Source organism: Centroberyx gerrardi, chromosome 19 (genome assembly GCF_048128805.1).
Source record: "Centroberyx gerrardi isolate f3 chromosome 19, fCenGer3.hap1.cur.20231027, whole genome shotgun sequence".
Lineage (NCBI taxonomy): Eukaryota > Metazoa > Chordata > Actinopteri > Beryciformes > Berycidae > Centroberyx > Centroberyx gerrardi.
Window position 1 is genome coordinate 2,498,349 of NC_136015.1, and position 14,966 is coordinate 2,513,314.

The 14,966-nt window shown below is 41.2% G+C and overlaps 2 protein-coding genes across 3 annotated transcripts; both read left to right on the forward strand.

The window, feature by feature from the left end:
- The first annotated feature begins 5 nt into the window (after nt 1-5).
- On the forward strand, nt 6-2,944 carry polr1h (RNA polymerase I subunit H). Its single transcript, XM_071919181.2, has 5 exons — nt 6-105; nt 691-810; nt 1,946-2,049; nt 2,128-2,237; nt 2,424-2,944. The coding sequence occupies exons 2-5, from the start codon at nt 693-695 to the stop codon at nt 2,446-2,448; spliced, it is 357 nt and encodes a 118-aa protein (XP_071775282.1). The 5' UTR covers nt 6-105; nt 691-692; the 3' UTR covers nt 2,449-2,944.
- A 382-nt stretch (nt 2,945-3,326) lies between these two features.
- On the forward strand, nt 3,327-14,578 carry gtf2h4 (general transcription factor IIH, polypeptide 4). 2 transcript variants are annotated; one of them, XM_078290594.1, is made up of 15 exons: nt 3,327-3,442; nt 4,146-4,264; nt 4,367-4,471; nt 4,633-4,764; nt 5,928-6,113; nt 6,627-6,735; nt 8,454-8,522; nt 8,655-8,738; nt 9,888-9,959; nt 10,750-10,930; nt 11,501-11,631; nt 12,384-12,431; nt 12,546-12,624; nt 13,159-13,220; nt 14,237-14,578. In XM_078290594.1, exons 1-15 carry the CDS (start codon nt 3,440-3,442, stop codon nt 14,345-14,347), a joined length of 1,491 nt encoding a protein of 496 aa, XP_078146720.1. In that variant the 5' UTR covers nt 3,327-3,439; the 3' UTR covers nt 14,348-14,578. The 2 variants fall into 2 exon arrangements, with proteins under 2 accessions (XP_078146720.1, XP_071775268.1); XM_071919167.2 differs by lacking the exon at nt 9,888-9,959.
- The last annotated feature ends 388 nt before the right edge of the window (nt 14,579-14,966 follow it).

Sequence of the window (14,966 nt, forward strand, 5' to 3'; positions counted from 1 at the left end):
GCGACCACGCAGATGCCAGACTGGCACTAGAGACAGAAGGGTTTGGAAATTTAACTGAAAAGTCTGACTTATTGGCAGCTTAGGTGTTATTTACACGTCGTACACGTAAGTCAACTTACATTAATTCTGGATGCCGATGTCTTGATGAAGCTGCTAATGTTTAATGGAATGTTTTGGTCCCGCTGTTAACACGTGCTGAAGTGACATGCACTCACAACTTGAGTAGCCAAAAATGATTATAAAACCATTTCTTTATAATGGAATATAATGGACAATATCAAAATCGGAATTTTCGTGGAGAATAAAAAATACAATTCCTGGCTAACAATTTAGTTTTACTTGGGAAATACCATATTCACAAATGTACATTTATTAAAGCTCCACTCTAGCCAGCTTTCGGCTTTTGAGACCTCTGGAAAGCCTTGAAATTGATCTTACTCAATTGATGGATAAGCAAATCCTAAAACTGAATGCGCAATACGATTTCCACCTGTTATTAGAGATGCTACATGCATGTTTTATCATTTATAGTGAGAATAATATTATTTTGTTTGACGTTTTATGCTCAGGCTAACACTGAATCTGTTGTTTTGGAATATTGCATGCGGCTTAAATAAAATGCGAAAAAAGAACAACAACATTGTTTCACGGTGACTGGCTGGTTAAAGTACGTTTCTTTGCTTTTCACAGTGATGTCGTGTTTCAGCGGTGATCCCAACTTTTGCCCTGAGTGTGGGAATGTCCTTCCTCTACCGGGGATGCAGGACACCGTCAGCTGCCCCCGCTGCGCCTTCAGCATCCCTGTCCGAGGTACGAACCCTCTGCCATGTCCTGGCTGGGACTATACACTTTCAAATCACTGTAAATTTTTCAGCTAGCCTTGGCTGCTGTGAACAGAGCAGCTGACAACTAAGGAAAGACCATGTGACGGCCTGGAAAGACGGCTGACATGAGGGAACAGACCCCACTCAGGCTGTCATGGGCTGGCAAGTCATTTCACTGAACCCCAAGCTAGCACCAAGTCCCTGCATGATATCAGTGATGCCAACAACACTTTCAAACCCATTGATATCCACTAAGTGTATGATGCCAGCTGATGCAGGAGCATCAGCTGGCCTATAATGGTTACTACCACATGGCAGTTAAACAAGGACCTACTGAAAATCCTACAGTCTCTTAGACACATCAGCACATGGAGAGGCTGGACCTTCTGGTTAGTGTAAAAACTACAAGGTTTGGGCTAAGGCATGACAAAGCGCTACACCTTGCCATAGCCAGTTGACACCCATGGGGGCAACTTATGACAGCCTTATCCTGGGCTAGTTGGGCCAGTTGATTTAGTAGTAGTAGTTATACACCTAGTAGCCATGAACAATGAATTTAAATGGATTTGACTATGAGTAGGGAGGGCAATTCACTGGAAGCCACCTGTTAAGATAAAGAGGGGAAAGACGCTTCAGGTTTACTCTCATGGTTGGGAAAAGATAACTCCGAAAACATGACATAAATGGCTAGCTATGTCGATAATAAGATAAGATGAAGCTTTGGGGAATTGAGTTGGACAATAGAATATAAATATAAAACAAGAATATGGAAAATTGGGGTTCAGTAAACATATGCAACTGACAAATTCTGTATGTAACAACTGTTAGCAACTGCAGTAACAACTGCAACTTAATCCATACATTTCAGTAATCCATACTCCTCCCTATATATCCAATTTATACAGTCTACATAACATGTTGAAAGTGACACCAGCATACATTTATATAATTATATTTATTGCTTGTGTTGTGTTTGAGTGCTGTCTTTCTCACTGTTGAATCCGTTGAAGTTAGTTTTGCTGCTGCAACTACCTCATTTCCTCATGGGTGATACAGTATTTGGTTATAGATTGAAACAACGCACAAATAAGATGTGTAACTGTATGTAATGTGTTGGCCAGAGTTCTTGGGTCATGAGATCCGGTCTACGGTGGTCTTCAACCCTGTAGAGCAGTCGTCAGTAGCGGTGGAGGACGAAGAAGATTCAGAACTGAAGGGACCCGTGGTAAGAATGACTGGTTCCTATCTGCTAGTTTCTGAACCCTGATTGTGTGCTGTATATTAATAAAGCATTTTTTTCTAGATTGACAGACGCTGCTCTCGCTGCAATAAAGAGGGGATGGTTTACCATACCAGGCAGATGAGATCTGCAGATGAAGGGCAGACTGTCTTCTTCACCTGTATACACTGCAGGTAATGAATGTGAACATACTGTATGTTGTGTAAAATGAGTTCTACCTGGTTGATGCACCACCTACAATTCCCTCACAGTACACAGAACAGTCTGAAACACCATCTGTAACTTCACAATACTAATATTTGACCATAGAGCATCACTGCTGTGTGATTTCTTGCTTATAATTTTGATGTGGATTGCAGGTATCAAGAGAAAGAGGACTCCTGAGAAGACGGAGCATATGTTTCCATTTCCCCGCCGGCATTGTCATTTCTCTACCCGCGTCTGTTTTCCCATTTGTCAATATTTAGTTCAGATGGATGGATTCTTGCACACCGTAATATAAATGAAAGACTGAATGAAAGAAAACACCCTTCATCGCTTTTGTTTTGTATGAGGCTGTGCAGTGCAAAGCATCTCAGTGACTTTTGCTGAATTAGTTGTATGCACAATGTTGAATGAAGTGTGTTTACTTAATGTGTGACATTTGTCTAAAGGGTTTTAAACACTGCTCTGTTGTATGCGGGGATGGAGTGGAGGTAAACCCACCTAAACTCTGCTTACCCAGCTTTCCAGGCTGACATAAATACATAGTATACATCATAAAAGAAAAAAGCAGAAAATACTGCTTTTCAGAAAATATAACAGATTTTTGTTCTATTACTGGTTGTTTGCTTTATGATGACTTGACTCATCACTTTTCATTGTGTAAATAAAGATTCTTGTTCTCAGAATGTATTTTGTATGTATTTTTAAGTATTAGCATTGCCGCAATGGCATCCATTTTAATAGATCAAACATTTATAAAGTACAGTAATTATTTTTTCATAATTGTATGATGTGGTCAATACATAAATTATGACATATGATTTATATAATTATAAAGTTTAAGAAAACAAAAGCAATTCCTGTATTTCAGAGCCATATAGAGAGAGAGTTGCGTCAACGGAAGTCCAAAATGCTTGATCGTCACGTGATTCACGTAGCTTCAGATAGTTCCAGGAAGTACTTGGCGGAGTACATCTCTCGTACTCTAGTACATCTCTCTATATGGCTCTGGCTCTGCTGTATTTTGACCAAGAGGAAGACTCAGTTTGAGGTCACGTGACGTGATAACATGGCGTCCTGGTGAAAACTTGCCGGACGAGGATGCTGCTGACGCATATGAATATTTAGCGATATAAAGCAGGAATTCGGCGATATCTGACATCCCATTTCTATGGTAAACTGTCTCTTTTTTTCATTTTTGCTTATAAGCTCATTTAAACCCTGTTGCCATGTCCTCCTTACCGTGCGTTGTGTTGTGACTGGCTGATGTTGCCCCGGTGCGTACCGTTCTCTGTGTATGGCCAAATTTCGTTCAAAAACCTGTCACTGTAATGTAACCGTAATTGGTGGCAAGGTTACATAGACCATAAATTGTGACTCAAGGTCATTTCTGAATCATTTCGAGCCACTCTTAAATTCGGCACACATATAATCCACCAATCAGCATTTATTTCAATAAAAATTCAACGTTTACACTTGGTTCACACTGTTCGCTCCTGGCCTCCACGGTGTAACGTTATTATGGTGGAAGAAGATTCTGTAAATAATGGCGAATCAGTTCTAAAAGTTTAAATTATATTCTAATAAGTGCTTTTGGTCGGTTATATGTATGCCTAATTGAAATGTGGATCCCAATGAATCGTAAAACGTCCTGAGTAATATGTTTTGAGGTATGTACATTTGCCAATAACCAAAGCAACATTAAATTGTACGATCTTTTGATGGATTTGGTGTGACGTTCTCCTGCATCGAAAAAAGACAACGGCACGTATCGGGACAGTTAACTAATATATAGGCTGTAGGATCTACGTCTTTCTTTAAAGAAACTGTCGGCCATTAGGATATACAGTCTTTGATTACATTTCTTTCTTTTCTAGAAAATGAAGCTGCGCGTCCAGTTGCAATGCAAGAACTTACATGAATACTTGAAAGAGTTGAGTCCGGAGATTTTGGACAGATTGTACAACCATCCAGCCACATGTTTGGCTGTCTACAGGTGGGTAATATTTAGTTATGTGCATTATGTTAATATACGAATAAATATATGACTCCAGAAGATCATAATGTGCAATTTCATTCTGAGTTTCATCCTTTACAGGGAGCTCCCTTCCCTGGCCAAGAATTATGTGATGCGAATGCTGTTCCTAGATCAGCCTCTCCCCCAGGCAGCAGTGGCTTTGTGGGTGAAAAAAGACAGTCAGAAGTGAGTCAACTATCTTGTCATGCCCTCAGTACCTTTTAGCTTACAGACTATTTGTTACACTTGTCAGATACTTTGAATACATGCTCATAAAATTCCCAGGCTTGACACTGATAATCACTGTCATCAGAGTCTAATTTTGTGGCTCTGGCTTCCAATGGCAGGGATCATGATGAATGTGTGTCAGTGTTGTCAGGACTGCGCCTGTGGCACAGCCAGCAGCTGCAGGGTGGACTGCAGGGATACATTTTAAACCCCGTGTTCAAAGACAACCTGAGGATAGCGCTGCTCGGCGGGTAAGTCAGTTCCCTGTTAACACACGTTTTAATCGTAGGGCTACAGCAAGTGGCCCACTGAAGTGCGTACGACCACCAAACACATAGTGAGTTAGCTACTGCAGTTCCATCTCACTCAACTTAAGTATTTTGTAGCCAAATGATTGCAGTGTGAGTCCAAAAGCCCTAGATTTGCCTCATCATTTAACAGTTAGTGTTATCCTAGGTAGAAGAAGTGATAACTCATGCATTCCAGAGATGTCGGAAAGTTTGAAATTCTGAATTTCAACGAAAAATGCAATGGAACGGCCCATTAAATTGGAATTACGAGTAGGAAACTTTGGGCAAGATTTGTCAACCCCGAGGTTTCTTGAGATCAACATGGTGGCATACACTGTAAACTCTACACAGCATGACTTTTAACATGTTTATAATCCTCACAATACACTTAAGTTTGATTTTCAGTATCACATGACCTTAAATCCATCAAAATGCCTGTGTGGTAAATGTTTCAACATATATGTACATTTGAAATGTAAAGTTACACTTATAGTTTCTAACTCTCTATGCTAACTAGCTAGCTAACATTGCACAATATCACTGACACACAACTGTCACATTACATGGGAAACAGAGTTTTAAGTTGGACAAAGAAAATCCTGTGGGCGTCCATGTTTCTCCGGTGGCTTTTCTGGCACGCACAGAGGTTTAGCTGCGACCTTCCAATTGGGAATTTCCGACTTCCAACATTGAATGAAATGCAGATGCAAATAATGGCAACCAGAACAAGGAAATGGGCTGATCCTGTTTACGACTGGCCAGCCAGTAGAGGAGGTTAGGGGCGGTGTGTGCTATCCCAGCAAGCTTTCTATTGGTTGGCCAGTTGTTTTGGTTGCCATACTACACAAGAAGTTACTGTATTCTCTAGAGTAACACTAAATGATGAGGTAAATCTCTGACTTTTGCACTCACAGTGCAATCGTTTGAATACAAAACACGTTGTATCCATTATTATTATTATGCCGCACAAGTTGTTTGTCCACTGACAGGGGGGTGAGTAGAGAATGACCGAATTTTCATTTTGGGGTGAACTGTTCCTTTAAGTAGGGCTCCCAATATGCATACTAAAACTCTGTTTTTCTGAGTGTTTCTATTGAATGTTCCACTGCTCTGTACATGCGCAGGGGCAAAGCGTGGGCAGATGAGGGCAGCTCTCTCGGCCCCGACCGTCACGCACGGGACATAGAGAGTCTGGACCGCTACGCTATGGAGCGCTGGGAGGTCATCCTGCAATTCATGGTGGGCTCTCCCAGTGCTGCTGTCAGCCAGGACCTGGCTCAGCTGCTCATACAAGCAGGCCTCATGAGAAGGTAACACACTCACACAGCTGTATTAAAGTAGCAATCTGCGAGATATGTGGTTTATTGTTTGATTGTGTCTCCATCTTTGGTGCTCAGCGCTCATTGCTGTGGTGTTTCTGCACTGCTCTTCCCAGAGACCACCTGTCAATCAAACAGTGTGTCCAGTACTGTGACGTCTTTTTCCTTGGATTTTCTGTTGATGAAGTTTGAGTTTCTCTTTTCTTTGTCTGTTCAGCCATGGTGGCTATCACTGCTCATACTAACTACCCAGTTCTTCTTTTGACAAACAAACTGGGAATGCATCACTTCATGTGCGCCAGAGGATTTTTCCCAGGAAAGAGCTACCAGACACCGGGTGTTTAGAACAGACAATGGAAAAGCTTTCATGAGCTGGATATAGGAGGAATCACTACTGTGTTGTAGCAATCGGTGATGGAGACTAGCAAAACGGACATGTATTCATATGCAAATGTTGCAGATGATCACTTTAACCTCCCTAACATCTTGTTCTCCCCTCCTCAGTGATCCAGGTGAGGCGCCCTGCATCACCTCGGCTGGTTTCCAGTTCCTCCTGCTGGACACGGCCTCTCAGCTTTGGTATTTCACCCTACAGTACCTCAACACTGCACAGGTACCTCTATTGAATACTACTGAGTAGATTTGCATAGATTAGAATAGAATACACCAGTGGTTCTCAACCATGTGGCATCATCTAAGAGTCTGCAGCTCCCAATATGACAAACACTACAGCAGCTCATTTCACTGATTAACACACCTTCAACCAGACAGGAGGAACCTACCAGTGAAATAAGCTGCTAGTGTTTGGTTGGAATGAAACGCTGCAGACTCTTGGGTCACAAACATGGTTGAAGACAAATGGAATAGACTATCTCTGGGATTTCTGCTTTGTACCAGGCACTGGTTAATAGCCTGCAAGAGCCTGATCAATGGCCTATTGCCTGGAGTGATATGAATGCAAAATAAACAAGGACAAAGTGGACCTAATTAATACTCCACTGCTATCAAATTGTGACACGGAGCTATTAATTCCCTCGCTGCAAAATAGTTATGCAGGAGCAGGTAAATTAATCTCAACACTTTTTGCTCTGTCAGCTCTGAGTAACCTATAATTTTCGACTAAAGTTGAAAATTAAACAGGCCTAATATCGAAAACGTTCTCTCCAGTTGACCCAATCAGACTTCCACTCTGTTCTTCTGTTGAGACTATTTAAATGTAATTGCTAATCATTCTGTCATGCTCCACTTCCAACAAAGGGAGAACATGAATGGAGAGGGGGAAAAATCAGAACGGCTCTGAAATATTGAGAAACATATAAGCCCCTGTTCCAAATTGGAGAGAAATGAGGGAAGAGGTAACAATCAAAGGCAAACTTGACAGGAAATGTATTTATAGAAGTTACTAAATAATCCAAGAAATTATTGCGCAAGATAAGTAACATCAAGTCTTTCAAATGAGAATCATTTTCAATTAATAAAGTCTATCTTTTGCTTGTCCTAGTACAAATGTTTGGGGTTTTTTCAGAGAAAAGTGAGGGAAGGTGTTAAAATTATAGGCAAACTTGACAGGAAATGTATTTATAGAAGTTATTAAATAATCCAAAAAATTCTTGCACCAGATCAATCACATCACATCTATTAAAGTCCATCTTTTGCTTGTCGTACACCCAGACAAAGGAGGATTCTTCCAAGTTTTCTTTGATTAGGGTATTCGTTCTATATGGAATGATAATGACTTAAAGAAAGTCTCAACTGGCAAATCAGAATAAATTAGCCAGTATGTTTTTTAAAAAGTAGTTCTAATGCTGTTGATCTGAATCATTTTATGCATTAAAGGGTTCTTTCCAGGACTGTGAAGAACCATTTGAGAACAATTTCTGGTACTATATAGCAGTGATTCTCAACCTTTTTCATATCATGAACCCCTAATTTAGTCCACATTAGGGCCACGGACCCCCATTTGATGAGATTTTGTCTCTCGGACCCAAATTTGAGAATATTTTTATTGTTAGATATGATTTTGTACAGAATTCCATGACTATCTGTATTGTAGGTAGAGAGATAACAGTGAAACTATGATCAAAACAGTCATTCTTCTACATTCTCTAATGGTGTTAACTTCTTGTAAATGAAATAATGGTGAAGTTTTGTTTATTTGTTTATTATTAGGATCCCCATTAGCTGTTCATGATGCAACAGCTACTCCTCCTGGAACCCCCTCAAGGACCCCTGGTGGTCCCCGGACCCCACGTTGAGAACCACTGCTATATAGAACCCTTTTCTAAGAGCGCAGCACAAATATGTTTTCACATTGGACTCTTTCTCTTGCAGACACGAGGGATGGATCTAGTGGAGATCCTGTCATTCTTGTTCCAGCTCAGCTTCTCCACTCTCGGCAGAGTGAGTTGGTAATATTTTGATTCTCAAACGAAACATAAATCAATGTCATAATGCGGCATTCGATTTCTGAAATGAATGCTTGGTTTTAATTTTCTTTGTTATTATTGACCACGCGTTGCCTGTGTGCCTCAGGATTACTCGGTGGAGGGCATGAGTGAGTCATTACTCACCTTCCTGCAGCACCTGCGGGAGTTCGGCCTGGTCTTCCAGAGGAAGGTGAGGCGCCGAGGAGGAGAGAAAAGAATCACTGATAACACTTCAACAGTTTCCTCCCCCATTTCCTTATCGCCCCTTTAAGATAAGAAGGAACCATAATGATCCTCGTTGCAGCAGCGACATAGCAATAAGATACAGCGAAGAAAAATGGGATAGAAATAAGAATAAAGTATCAAGTCTGGATTGCAGCATTAAGAGGGGGAGCAAAATAGCAGCAGTAGCAGCAGAACTAACTGAGGTGAAGAAAAACAACCGTACCATATGAGAATATACTAGAAAAATGAAATGTGTGCAATGTATGAATGAAAAATATGAGTATGAGAAAACCTGTGTAGGAGATCAGTTCTATCAATGTGGTTGCAATTGCTACTGGTTGCCAGTAGAGGTTGATACAGGTCATAATTAATGTCCCTTTAAGTAGAAGGTTGGAATGAAAAGTATGAGGATATGAATGAAATGTATGCGGAAAGAGTATGGATTACAGCATTATGAGGGTGTGCAAAATAACAGCAGTAGAACTTGCTGAGACACAAAAGACTGAATGCAGATTATGTACTGTATGAAAATGTACTAAAAATATAAAATCGGTACAGCAGCTTTAAAAAGCATTCATCGCCCTTGGACTTTTTCATATTTCATTATTTTAGAAGATGGAATCACAGTGGATTTAATTAAGCTTTTTGCCACTGATCAACAGAAAAATACTCTATAATGTCAAAGTGAAAACAAAATGATCTAAATGAATGACAAATATAAAACAGAACGTAATAGATTCCAAAAGCATTCACCCTTCAGTATAAAGTAGAGGCACCTTTGGCAGCAGTTACAGCCTTGAGTCTACAGTATTTGGATGAGTGTCTATCAGCTTTGCACATCTGGACGCTGCAATTTTTGCCCATTCTTCTTTGCAAAATTGCTCAAGCTCTGTCAAGCTGGATGTGGACCGTGACCTGCCACAAATTAAATTGGATCGAGGTTCAGTCACTCCAGGACATCGACCTTTTTGTTTTTAAGCCATTCTCGTGTGGCGTTGGCTTTGCGTCTGGGGTCATCATCCTGACGGAAGTTGAATCCTCTCCCAAGTCGCAGTTCTCTTACAGATTTTCCTCCAGGATTTCCTTGTACTTTCAATACCCTCTATCTTCACAGGCCTCGCCTGGCTTGGCCCTGCTGCAGAGAAGCAACCCCACAAGCATGATGCTGCCACCACCATGCTTCACGGTAGGGATGGTGTGTTCGTGGTGATAGGCTGGCGCCAAACCTAGCGCTTAGTGGTAAGGCCAAAAAGCTCAATTTTGGTCTCATCAGACCATAGAACCTGCTTTCACGTGGTCTCAGAGTCACAGACAGAGTCACTCACATGCCTTCTGGCAAACTCTAGCCGAGATTTCATGCGTTTTCTTTGACAACGGCTTTCTTTTTGCCACAGGTGAGGCGCCCAGTATGCACAGTTTCTCCCATCTCAGCCATGGAAGACTGTAACTGGACATAGGTCTCTTGGTGGCCAAAGCCCTTCTTGCCCAGACACTCAGTTTTTGAGGACGGTCTGTTGTAGCCAGATGTGCAGTGGTCCCATATTCTTCCCATTTCTTTATAATGGAGTTTACTGTGCTTCGAAGGATATTCAGCACCTTGGAAATGTTCTTATTATATCCTTCCCCTGATTGGTGCTTCTCAATAACCTTATCTCAGATTTGCTTGGAATGTTCCTTCACCTTCATGATGTAATTCTTGTTAAGAAATGCACTGGCCAACTGTGGGACCTCCCAGATACAGGTGTATTTCACCTAAAATCATTTGAGACACCTTAATTGCACACAGGTGATCAATTTGTAGAAGTTTGATTTCACTTTGATATTTTTCTGTTGATTGGTGGCAAAAAAAACCACTTAAATCCACTGTGATTCCATGTTGTAAAACAATAAAATATGAAAAAGTCCAAGGAGGGTGAATACTTTTCATAGCCACTGTATATACGCAATATTGTAATTCTTCCCTCTTTTCTCATCAGAGGAAGTCAAGGCGGTACTATCCCACCAGACTGGCCATCACTCTGGCTGCAGGGGTCACTACCAACTCTTCCTCTTCCTCTTCCTCCTCCTCCTCCTCCTCTAACATGGGTGCCACCCCTGGGACCGGAGAGACAGGGTTTATTGTGGTAGAAACCAACTATCGCATCTATGCCTACACAAGTACGTCTCAATACAGGAAGGTTAAAGGTTCTACGTGTAGCATTTTAACATCGATAAATCATGTCTACATCAATGCTGAGAGATTAAATAAACAAGACCATTGCTGTGAAGGTTAGCAGCCTCTACACTGCAATTTTATGTTGTGAGCCACCAGGTCAGATTTGGCGGGAAATCTGCTGGATTGCTTTACGGCACAAAACAAGAAGAGGGCGCTGTTCTTCAGCACAAACAGAGCTAAAGCTAAAGTTTCTGCCAATGACAGATGTTGGGAGGAGTGAAAGGCCGATTGAAAATCACTTCCAACATGTTTATCCACTTCAGTAAAGCCAAAAACGCCAGGGAGCAGCGGGGTTTATGGGAAATGTGGTCTTAATTTTGAGAAATACCACTGCTACTACTGTTGTGAGATAGAGGCTTCCAATCATCTCCATGGTCTCATTTGTTTACAGTAATTATACCAAGGCATCACAAATAATTTGACAATGTTTAAAAATGAGACATTTCAGGTTGTAGCAGCGTGAAAAGCTTACGTATTTTGTTGACTTGAACGCATTTGTGTCTCACTCCCAGACTCTGAACTTCAGATCGCTCTTGTGGCTCTCTTCAGTGAAATGTTGTACCGGTTCCCCAATGTGGTGGTGGCTCAGGTGACAAGGGAGTCAGTGCAACAGGCCATCGCCAACGGCATCACCGCACAACAGGTACCCAGCTACTTTACACACCAGCAAACCATGCTCTGTCAATATAAGGCCTTCAGTAGAAATTAGGGATGGGACGATATATCGCAGTACAAAAATGTGACAATACGTATCGTGGGGCAGAAAAATGAATCGCGATATTAGCTACATTTTATTCTGCTGTAGTAGACACAATTTCACAAGCTCTCCATCCAAATTATATTATTTGCACTTTGTAATGACATTTTTAAATTGTTGTTTACATTCTAGCAAGCCAGTGACATCGCTATAAAGACTTGTGGCTCAGAAATAAACATAATTCTGCACAGTCATACTTTGTTGTCATTAAAGCGTATCGAATCATATTATGACATAAGCATATCATCCCATCCCTAGTAGAAAGGTAGGCCACAGAACAACAATTGATTCCAAGCCATACATACGGCGATGATGTTTCTGTTCACGGGTGGCGATGAAGACATTTTTACACTGTGAGCGGATGCTTTCTGTAATGTATGGATTGCATTTCCACCTGGCTCACTCTGGCAGATCCTATTGCATTCCCATTGCAGCGTGACCTTTACACCGTGCACTGACGTGTTTTATCCATATCCAAATAAACTATCCAGATACAGCTCACATATTAATACCAGGTATAAATGGGTTCTATGACTGCTCTGTGTGGATGTGATTTTCCGTTGTAAACTTTGTCTCCTCCACCTTATTATGCATAATCTCCATCGTGACTCCATGTCTCTTTTGCTTTTTTTTTTTAGATCATCCACTTCCTAAGGACCAGAGCACACGCTGTCATGCTCAAGCAGGTACATTAAACCCACCCGTCCTTTTCACACTGTTAATTCCAGTAATACTGACTGACCTGTGACGGGCCCACCACGGCGCTCAGCCTGTCTTCACCTTCTATTTCTGTCCTTCAGACCCCGGTACTGCCTCCAACCATAACGGATCAGATCAGACTGTGGGAGCTGGAGAGAGATCGACTACAGTTCACAGAGGGTGAGCGTGCACGTGTGTTTGCATGCGAGTGCACGGCCGGGGAGTGGATGTTGGTCTCGCAATCATAACCGACTATGGATTTTAGATTCTTTTGGTCTTTATTTTCAGCTTCAGTAACATGGATCAAACATCTTTTATTCACAATATAAAAAATCATCGCTTCGGGCCAAATTAACACAGTTGTTTTTAGTTTTGAGACAAAGCTTGGAGGAATTTAGAATCAATTTGCTGAAAGGAAACCTAATCGAAAGCTGAACTGCTCTCTGGTGGAGCCTCAGCTCTCTGGAGAGCTGCTAAGCTGATTGATTTCTCAGGGCTTCTTCATTTGTCCTGCCTGAAGGTTATGACTGACAGAGGTTGGCCTCAGTCTGTTGATAGCGCTCAGTCAATACAGCTGAGTTGTAACCCTCGCTCTCCGATGTGTTGTAAACTGTAACAGAGCGAATGAGTATTGACTTCATGCTGGCCTTTAACCTCATTTCTCATCTGTTTGTGTGTTCATTCTCCTGTTGTTCCTGTCAATGTCTCCATCAGGAGTGCTCTACAACCAGTTCCTCTCTCAGGCTGACTTTGAGGTGCTGCGAGACAGAGCTCAGGTTGGATTTTGTTTCCTATCTCCAGGAGTCAGTTCAATTACAAATAATAATTTATTACAATTAATAATAATCTTATAATATAATTCATTATATTTTCTAATAATGTATAATTCTCCACCATTTCATAATGCACAAATGTCACATTGTCTTTCTGTCCCAGTAAGTCAGCTGCTACTGATACTACAGCTGCTATTTTGCACATCCTGTTAATGCTGGAATTCATACATTTCTACTTACAGGAACACATCATGTTTTACCATATTTTTCCTCCATCCATGTGTAGATTGTTGGCTCCTGTGCTCCATGCTAACACTTTAGAATACACTATGTGTAGTGATAGTAGCTCCATGCTAACACTTTAGCATGTATGTGTAGTGATAGTAGGCTCCATGCTAACACTTTAGAATACACTATGTTGAGTGATAGTAGGCTGTGTTAGCATGGAGCATCGGAGCCAGCGATCTACTGGGGACACGTATGATTTCGGTGTCTCTGTTCTCATCACTTAAAAGCTAAATTGACCAACAGACTTTTTTTTCCTTTTAATGTGCCCTAGTATTTAAGTTGTAGGTTCAGTTTGTTTCTATAAGCCCCTACTCGCTCAATTCTTGTTTACCGTATATCCTGTTTTTCTTTGATGTATCCTATTTTTGCTGCTGCAACGGTCCAATTCCCCCACAGGGATCATTAAAGTTTCATATAACCTAAACCACGTTCTTTGTCTCAAACAAATGTTCTGGCAAATTAACCTGTTGCAGTTACACCAATACAGATCTACGGAAGGGGAATAGGGCCACATGTGAAAAATGTATTAGAGTTCTGTCAGAATTCTGACTTTATACTCAGAATTCTGACTTTAAACTCAGAACTCCAATTTTTCACGTGGCCCTAATCCTCTTCCGTACAGATCTGCAGTACCTGTTAGATGCATATGACCTTTTTAATGTATTCACTCTGGAATTGCTGATATTGTGTATTGCTCCATCAGCAGGCTGTTGAATGTTGTCTCTGTGCAGGGTCTGGGCTGTCTGGTGTGGCAGAACGTTGCTCACAGGGTGATGGTGGTGACGCCACAGGGACACAGCGAGGTCAAGAGGTTCTGGAAACGACAGAAGTCACACACATAACTGGAGGAAGAGGAAAAAGGATCAGTGATTTCACACTGGAGGACAATTATTCCTGTAACGATGATTTGCAAATGTTTTCTGAATCTTGGGATTTCCTGCTACTGAGATTGTTCAGTGTGTGTGCAGCAAGACAAAAAACAATGACTTTGGCTGTTAAGAGGAGATTGTAGAATTGTTTTGTATATTGACTTTCCATGTGTTTTGGATTAAATGGTCATATTGAAAAAATGAGCACCTCATCACCTTACCTCATTTTTACCCCTTCTGTTTTAATGTGATTTGCAGATAAGCCAATAATTAATTTAATGTCTTATTTGCATAAAGCAAGGAATAAATATGGATTTGGATAATAATATTGTTAACTCAGCAGTCAGCCGGGATCCCACTGGTCATGGGATTTCTGGAATATCATGGAATTTTTAGAGGTGTATTCCAGACAGAGAAAGTCTCTGGGGAAGTCTTGTTTCACTGGAGTGGAAACCAGACTGAAAAACAACATTAAGCCAGGAAGGAAGAACAAGCACTCATTTTTCATCATAGCCACAGTGGGAACCCTGTGTCAGACAAGAAGGAACCAGGAAAACTAGATTTTTTTAAATGTGGAATGATACAATTTGGC

What these genes read in the sequence shown, in the direction of transcription:
- gtf2h4 (XM_078290594.1), top strand. An exon ending in TCGCATCTATGCCTACACAA is followed by an intron (nt 10,931 to 11,500) that starts GTACGTCTCAAT and finishes TCTCACTCCCAG; the next exon opens with ACTCTGAACTTCAGATCGCT. An exon ending in TGCTGCGAGACAGAGCTCAG is followed by an intron (nt 13,221 to 14,236) that starts GTTGGATTTTGT and finishes GTCTCTGTGCAG; the next exon opens with GGTCTGGGCTGTCTGGTGTG.
- polr1h (XM_071919181.2), top strand. Translation starts at nt 693, where the DNA reads ATGTCGTGTTTCAGCGGTGATCCCAACTTTTGCCCTGAGTGTGGGAAT. An exon ending in CAGAACTGAAGGGACCCGTG is followed by an intron (nt 2,050 to 2,127) that starts GTAAGAATGACT and finishes ATTTTTTTCTAG; the next exon opens with ATTGACAGACGCTGCTCTCG. An exon ending in TTCACCTGTATACACTGCAG is followed by an intron (nt 2,238 to 2,423) that starts GTAATGAATGTG and finishes TGTGGATTGCAG; the next exon opens with GTATCAAGAGAAAGAGGACT.